Below are 8,243 nucleotides of genomic sequence, written 5' to 3' on the forward strand. Positions count from 1 at the left end.
ATTTCTCTGTGACAGCGTTCTGCAGATCTTCAAGAGCGAGTCTCACCCCTCCGTGTACAAAGTAGCCAGCGGGCTGAAGGAAGGGCTCAGCCTCTTTGGTAGGTGTGCCCTATAGTTCACCCCACGCTGGGAAAGCCTGCTAGAAAAGCAGTTGACTGGAGATGTGTACAGTCTCTTCTCCCTGCTTTACAGCCAACCAGCCCAGATCTCTCGGTCGCTGTGCCCACTCTCAGCCTGAGCTTCTTTATACCTAGCCATGTAGTGTAATCTGCATGTCGGCTGTGCCCTATCCAATACTATGTTCAGTCTCCGGCTCTGTCTGCATGCCGCTCTGTTCACAGAGGAGCATTATATACCTGATTTGTATAGTTTTTATCTGGTTCCTCAAGCTTTAGGGTAAGTTAAGGACACGGCTCCAAGTGTCCAGTTTCTCACTGTGTTATGTTTAAGTTTTACATACTGTGTTGGACTTTTGTGAACTGTGGCTATATCCATTTATATGTTTTCCTAGCTGAGTCCATCCCTTTTCCTAACCTCCCGTGATAATCCAAGGCCACAATTTGTGGCCAGGCCCTAACTTGGCTGCCTTTGTGTCCTGTATCTAGGCCTCCTTGTAACAAGTTCACCCCTATGCATACCCCACAGGAATCCTCAACAGATGCCGCTCTAAGTGGGGACAGAAGCTGCTCAGGTGAGTGGGTCTCAGACTGTCTATAAACAAACACACGGGATACCGAGGCCTTCAGACATGTCTATAAACAAACACACACGGGATACCAAGGCCTGCTAACAGCGCTTACAGGCCATGCAAACACTGTGATTTAGTAGGACTAGAAATGAGAACTGCCCAGCATAGTGGCTTGTATTGTCCTCATTTTTTGTCAGCACAGATACACACATGGTCATGAATAATATACAAACACACATACCTGCAGAAGAAACTTAACCACAAACTACGGATGGATTACAAGATAATTTAACACCATATCAAAAGCTAAGAGCATGGCTCACTGGTAGGATACTCAAAGTATGATGCCCCATCCCCAGTCTAGAAAAAAAAACGTTAAACAAGGCTAGGCATGCCTCCTCTCCAAATGCCTTCCCTGGACTTAGCTCTTGAGAGTCGAGTGCCTGTACGAACGGGAGGTCTGCGTCCGGATCCCCAGACGACAGCCCCAGAGCCGGGGGGCAGTCAGTCTAGCCAAACCAGGAAGCGCAGCTTCAGTGAGAAAAACTGTCTCAAACAATAAGTTGGCAAGCTAGCAAGACAGCTCAGCAGGTAAAGGTATTCAACATAGACCCTACAGACCCGAGGTAGGACGGACTTCCAGACCCACACGATAGACATTCTCTCACCTTCACTCGCTTGCTCTGGTCGGCATGGGACCACACATGTAACATACAAAACAAATACCTGTAATAAATGCTTTTCTGAAAAATAAGGTGACGACCAATCAAAGAAGATCCCTAATGCCAGTCAGCTTCTTTCATACGCAGATATGCGTGTGCATACACCGAGCATGCACAGAAACATACATACAAACACACACACATTGAGCTATTCAAACAGACCATGGTGGCACATTCCCCCCATAATTCCAGCTTTTGTGGGGTTGAGGTAGTAAAATCAATCAAGAACTGGAGGCTAGCCAGGCAGTGGTGGCACACACCTTTAATCCCAGCACTTGGGAGACAGAGGCAGGGGGATCTCTGTCAGTTCAAGGCCAGCCTGGTCTACACAGTGAGTTCCAGGACAGGCTCCAAAGTTACAGAGCAACCCTGTCTCGACACCCACCCCCAACCCCAAGGAAAAAAAAGAATTGGAGGCCAGGGATAGAGGTGAGTCAGCAGTTACGAGTACTACCTGCTCTTTTTTGTTTGTTTGTTTGTTTTTCAAGACAGGGTTTCTCTGTGTAGCCCTGGTTGGCTGTGATTAAAATTTTGTGCCACCACCGACCGGCAACAGTGGCTGCTCTTGCAGAAGACCTTTGATTCCCAGGCCCCAAATGGAGGTTCAGAGGTTCACAACTTTTTGTAACTCCAGTTCTAGGGGATCTAAAGCCCCTTTCTGACTTCAGGGGACCAGGCACACAAGTAGTGCACAGACCTACATGCAGGCAGAGCACCCATACACATTAAAAAAATGGTAAATAAAATGGTCTTTAAAAAATTAGATGGAGGCAGCTGTGCTGCGTGAGACTCTATTCGATAGCAAACGAAACAGAAATTAGCCAAGTGCAGGGGTGCACACCTTTAATCGTAGCCCAGGAAGCAGACAGAGGATCTCTGTGAGTTTGAGACCAACCTGGTCTACACAGTGAGTTCCCTGACAGCTGGAGCCACGTGCTGAGACCTTGTCTCAAAAAACAAAACAGGGCCGGGCGGTGGTGGCGCATGCCTTAATCCCAGCACTCGGGAGGCAGAGGCAGGTGGATCTCTGTGAGTTCAAGGCCAGCCTGGTCTACAAGAGCTAGTTCCAGGATGGGCACCAAAAGCTACAGAGAAACCCTGTCTTGAAAAACGGAAAAAAAAAACAAAAAAACAGGAATTATTCACCTAACGCCCACATTTATGTGTAGGATTACATTCATGGTCGGACAGCTGCATATTGTTGCCACCTGTGGTTTCCATAGACACTGCAGCTCAGAACATCCGGACGTCTTCCTGCCATTTTCCAGCTGATGGCATTGCTGGCAGTGTAACATCTCAAGATAGGCACCTTGGACTGATGCTTTCCCTCATATTCAGTTATTCACTGGTGTCTCTTGTCTCTATCCTGGAATCTCTTAGCCATCCTTCCTTCCTCTTTACAATCTAATTCTGGCTATCAGGATGTTAATCAGAAGCATTGCATTTACCTCCAAAATGGTCCCTGCCTCTGGTCTCTTTTTCTAAATGAGCCATTCATTCTAAACCACAGGCTGGCCTGACCCAGAGATCTGGGCATGTCCACTTCTTAAAAAGTCTTAAGTAGAAACAAGGATGCTTCCCTGTCACGGGAAAGCTTAGCATATGTAGTGGTGTGATCTGTAGTGTGGTGTGTAGGGTCCCTTCCTGAGTTTCTTTTCCGTTGCTATGGCAGCATATTTGATCAGAAGTAACTCAAGGGTAAAAGGGTTTATTGGCTCACGGTTCCAGGTCCCATCATCGTGGGAAGTCACATTGTATCTGCAGTTAAAGCAGAGAGCAGTGAATAAGAGCGAGGATTCTTGTGTGCGTGCCAGTGTTTACTAGGTTTCTCCTCATTCAGTCTAAGATCCTAAGCCCAGGGAACAGTGCTGCTCACAGTTCTCCACATCATAAGACCTAGAGACAGATATTGGGGTTCAAGCTGAAGACCAGAAAAGCAAAGCAGCCAACCACTAGAGACCTTTTACCTCTACCAAATCTTCAACCCAAAAGGGCGAGATCCTGTCTCCACGAATCCTCAGACTCCACATGCCAGTAGAGTTCCTGTCTCTTCCCTTTTATATTCCTCTCTCCTCCCAGCCATATCACTTTTGTCTTCACTTCTCTAGTGCTGGGATTAAAGGTGTGAGCCACTACCACCTGGATCTGTTTCTGAATCTATCTTGTATAGCACAGGTTGGCCTGAGTCCTGGGGTCAAAGTGTGTACCACTATTGCCTGGCCTGTATGGCTGCCTAGTGTGACTGCTTTGCCCTCTGATCTTCAGGCACGCTTTTTTTTTTTAATTAAAGCACAAATAATATATCTATGTATGTAATATATTATATAGCACTGTATATAATGGATATAATTAAGATAATCCCTCAGACATTCTCAGAAGTAGGTCTAGACTGTATCAAATTGACAATTTTTTTTCTGGTATTCTTTTTTTTATTTTTATTTTTCCATTCAGTTATTTACACTTCCTTTCCTCCTCCAAATCCCCTCCCACTTCCCCCCCACCCCCTCCTCCCTCTCCCACCCTGCTTGAGAGAGGGCAGGGAACCCTGCCCTGTGGGAAGTCCAAGACCCTCCCCGCTACATCCAGGCCTAGGGAGCTATGCATCCATATAGACTAGGGTCCCAAAAAGCCAGAACATGCCATAAAAACAAGTCCCAGTGCCTTTACCAATGACTTCTCAGTCAGCCCCCATTGTCAGCCACAATCAGTGTCTAGTTTGATCACATGCTCATTCAGATCCCTTCCAGCTGGATTTAGTGAGCTCCCATTAGAACAGGCACATTGCCTCAGTTGGTGGACCAACCCCTCGCGGTCCTGACTTCCTTGCTTGTCTTCTCCCTCCTTCTGCCTTTCAACTGGACCTTGGGAGCTCAGTCCGTTGCTCTGATGAGGGTCTCTGTCTCTATCTCCATTCATCGCTGGACGAAGATTCTATGGTGATATTTGAGATAATCATCAGCGTGATAGTGGGGCAAGGACAGTTCAGGCACCCTCTCCTCTGCTGTTCAAGGAACAATGCCCACAATAACTCAGACATCTAACAACCCTTCACCAGCACAACTCACATTGACGATTTAAACCAATCGTCACACCCCTGTTCACCTTGGTTTTAATTTTCAGGTTCACATCTCCAGATTCCTCGTAAATCCTTTTCTGCTAGCTCTACCCTGTAATCTCGTCACCCCTGTCAACATTTACACTCTGACCTTTTAGGTGACGCTCTCACAGGTGCACATGAGAGGTGGGTGTGCACTTCCTTGTGCCCGTGTGGTCCAGCGTTCTTTCACATCAGGTTAGAATTCTTGGTGAACCAGTTGCCTTATACTTGTGAGTTCCTGTTGCCCGTGTCTGGCACATGACTTTGTAGGTAGAATACTCAGTGAGTGTGCACAGTACAGGAACTCAAGCATACTAGCTGCATCGTCTCCAGAACCTCAGAACACATACAAACCTTTGCTAGCAGATAGGCCTAGGGCTGCTCCTTCCCCCGTCTGCCCCACTGCAACACATTCCTTCTGGGGACTGAGGATGATCTCTGAGTAACAGAATTTACACACATTCTTTAATGCTTCAAATGTAAATCCTGAGTTCCAAGCAGGGAGTGAAAAGTGGGGGTCTTAGAGGATTTGCTGAAAACGTGGTCTCACTGTGCATCCCAGACCAGTCTGAAACTTGCTAGAAAGGCCCACGTGGCCTTCTTCTTTTGATGATCCTCCTGTCTGCCTCCTGCATGCTGGGATTACAGGAATAGATGAGCATGCCTAGCATGGAGAAAGAGACTTTCCTATGGAAACGAGAATTATGCTAAAGAAGGAGAGAGCCAGGCATGGGGCGAATACCTGTAATCTCAGCACTCAGAAAGGGCAGGGCTGGAGGTAATACAAGTTTGAGGCCTTGGCTACTTGGCAAGATCATCGTGTGTGTGTGTGTGTGTGTGTGTGTGTGTGTGTGTGTGTATCTCAAGGCATATAGCACACACCTGTAACACTTGCTTGGGAGGTGTGACTGTTTTTTAAGAAGGTGTGTGTGTGGCTCATCACTTGCTGCTCTTCTAAAGAATCCTTGTTCAGGTTCCAGCGCCCATGCCAGGCTGCTCACAGTTGCGTGGAACTGCATGGAACTCCAGTTCCAGGATGCAAGACCCTCCGGCCTCTAAGACACGTACTTGCTCATCCATTGCACATACTCACACAGACTTAAACACACACAAAAATTTGTTTTGTTCTATTTTTTTCAAGACAAGGCTTCTCTATGTAGCCCTGGCTGTCCTGGAACTCACTCTGTAGATCAAGCTGACCTCAGACTTAGAGATCTGCCTGTCTCTGTCTCTTTTGGGTTTAAAGAAATATGCCATCATCGCCCAGCTAATACATGTAAATTTTTTAAAGGGGAGGGATAGAGTAAGGACTAGGAATGTGTGCCAGGCTTTTTCTTTTGGGCCACCAACCAGCTCCCAAATCTGAGACTTATTATTATTTTTGAATGCTCGACCTATCTTAGGCACATTTCTGGCTAGCTCTTTTAAATTAACCTGTTTCTCTTCACCTTTTACCTTGGGGCTTGTTACCTTTCTGTTTCTGTATATATTACTCTCACTGCTTCTCTATGTCTGTCTGTCTGGCATCTGCCTGGCTTCTTGCCCCAGACATGTTCCTTATTCTCTCCTTTTTCCTCCTCTTTCTTTCTGAGCCTAGATTTCTCCTCCTATTTATTTTCTCTGCCTGGCAGCACTGCCTGTCCCCCTCCTGCCTAGCTATTGGCTGTTCAGTTTTTTATTGGACCAATCAGGTGCCTTAGGCAGGCAAGGTGAAACAAATGCAACACATCTTTACATAATTAAGCACACATCCTTACATCGTTAAATAAATGCAGCATAAACACCTTTACACAGTTAAAGTAATATTCCGTAGGATAAACAAAAGTAACACACCTTTACACAGTTAAAGTAATATTCCGTAGGATAAACAAAAGTAACACTTCTTTGCCTAGCTAAAATAACATTCCACAACAGGGATGTAGCTCAGTTGGTAGTGTGTTTCCCTGGGTTCCTTCCCCAGCATCACATAGAGCAGAAGGTAGAAGGAAGAGGATCAGAGGTTCACGATTATCCTCTGCTCATGTGAGAACATGGGGCAGATGAGAGCCGCAAACGCAGATTTCCACATGGGACCCGGTAAGGCAGCACTGAGTGCTGAAGTGCAGGCTGCAGCGGCTCCCAGCTGACAGGGTGCTGCAGCCTGACACCCACACGCACTTCTCATTAGCAGTGCGGTGTTGGACAAGTTCCTGACTCCATCCTCACTTCCTCGGGTCACTAACAGAACAGGAGTCTGGTAGACCTGGTGTTCTAGAAGGGAGTCGCTAGGTGGGTCTCGTGCTCTACAGAGTTGGGACAGAGCTCCCTGGTCCGGCCGACACTGCTGTGGCCCAAGCGCTCTTTTCCTTGGAGAAGAACGAGGGTGGCCAAAACCCACCCTTGAACTGAAATGCATCTTTGGTTTTCTTCTACTTTGGGGTGTTCTGATTGAAGATAACTGGCTATGGGCTAAGTGGGAGGTGACACCCTCAGGCCCAGATCTCCACTTGCTGGCTCTCAGATAGCGTGAGTAATGAATGGCTTGTTATTACGTAGAAAAGAACCCCAGGCTAAAGTTCTTACAGAATTAAAACCCACACCCAGAATTAAACAAATTCAGATGAGACATTACTGCTGTAGAGTAATTTATTTTAACTTAACAGGTAATACTTCTGGCAGCAAAAGGTGTGATGATGTCTGTACACACTAGTCATGTATGAATCAGACCCACCTGTTGAAACACCTTCACCGTCTCTACAAGTCCTTCCTCTTCTAAGAGATGACCATTATTAGACATTTAAGAAGAGTTGGACACGGTGACTAGGTTGAGTCTTACCAGAGGCAGAAGCAGGCAGACTCTATGAGCTCTAGGCCAGCCAAGGCTACATAATGAGACCTTGTCTCTAAACAAGAAGAAAAAGGAACTGTAAACTAAGTAGATTGAGGTGCCAGCTCAGTGGGCAGAGGCACTTGTCACTACGCCTGGTGACCTGAGTTCAGTTCCCAGAACTCATATCGTAGCAAGTCTTTTTCTGTCCTGCCAGCCAGATTCCAAATAACGGCACAGAGAAGCTTCATTAATTATGAAAGCTTGGGCCAAGCTGGGCAGTGGTGGCATAGCCTTTAATGCCAATACTCAGGAGGCAGAGGCAGGCAGATCCCTGTGAGTTTGCAGTCAGCCTCATCTACAAGAACTAGTTCTAGGACAGCTAGGGCTGTTACACAAAGAAACTCTGTCTCAAAACAAACAAACAAAAAAACAGTAAGCTTGGCCTTAACTTAGGCTTGTTTTTAACTAACTCATAACTCATTTCTATTAATCCACATTCTGTCACGTACCACTCATCCTGCTTCTCTTCCATATCTCCTGGCGCCTCCTCTGCACCTTAGTTATCCTCCTTTTCCTTTCTTTCCTGGGAAATCCTTCCTATACCTCTCCTGCCTAGCTATTGGCTGTTCAGCATTTTATTACACCAATCACAGCAATACACCTTCACACAGTGTGCAAATATCACATGACAGAAGAAGAAAACCAATTCAAACAAGTTCTCCTCTGTCCCCTACATGTGCACCATGGCACATACATGCTCCCCCTCCCTCCCTCCCTCTCTTACACACACAAACACACAATTTTAAATGTAATTTTTTTCAAAGACAATTCAAGGACTAGCATTCGCATTGATAAGCTCACAGACACATGAACTTCAGTTCCAGGGGATCAGTCTTCCCTTTTTGGGCTCCTTTTTTTTTTTTTTTT

At 46.3% G+C, this 8,243-nt stretch overlaps 2 protein-coding genes across 2 annotated transcripts in view; one reads left to right on the forward strand and one right to left on the reverse strand.

Annotated features, from left to right (window-relative positions):
- LOC101994656 (RT1 class I histocompatibility antigen, AA alpha chain-like) overlaps positions 1 to 8,243 on the reverse strand; it is a 629,094-nt gene that overhangs the window by 224,050 nt on the left and 396,801 nt on the right. The window lies entirely within an intron of this gene.
- The window catches only part of Msh5 (mutS homolog 5), a 22,779-nt gene that overhangs the window by 4,127 nt on the left and 10,409 nt on the right, over positions 1 to 8,243 (forward strand). Inside the window, exons 8-9 of the mRNA XM_026777874.1 lie at positions 16 to 98; positions 646 to 691. Of these exons, the coding sequence (XP_026633675.1) occupies positions 16 to 98; positions 646 to 691 (129 nt within the window). The remainder of the gene's footprint in view (positions 1 to 15; positions 99 to 645; positions 692 to 8,243) is intronic.

Source organism: Microtus ochrogaster, unplaced genomic scaffold, assembly GCF_000317375.1.
Source record: "Microtus ochrogaster isolate Prairie Vole_2 unplaced genomic scaffold, MicOch1.0 UNK87, whole genome shotgun sequence".
Classification (NCBI taxonomy): Eukaryota; Metazoa; Chordata; class Mammalia; order Rodentia; family Cricetidae; genus Microtus; species Microtus ochrogaster.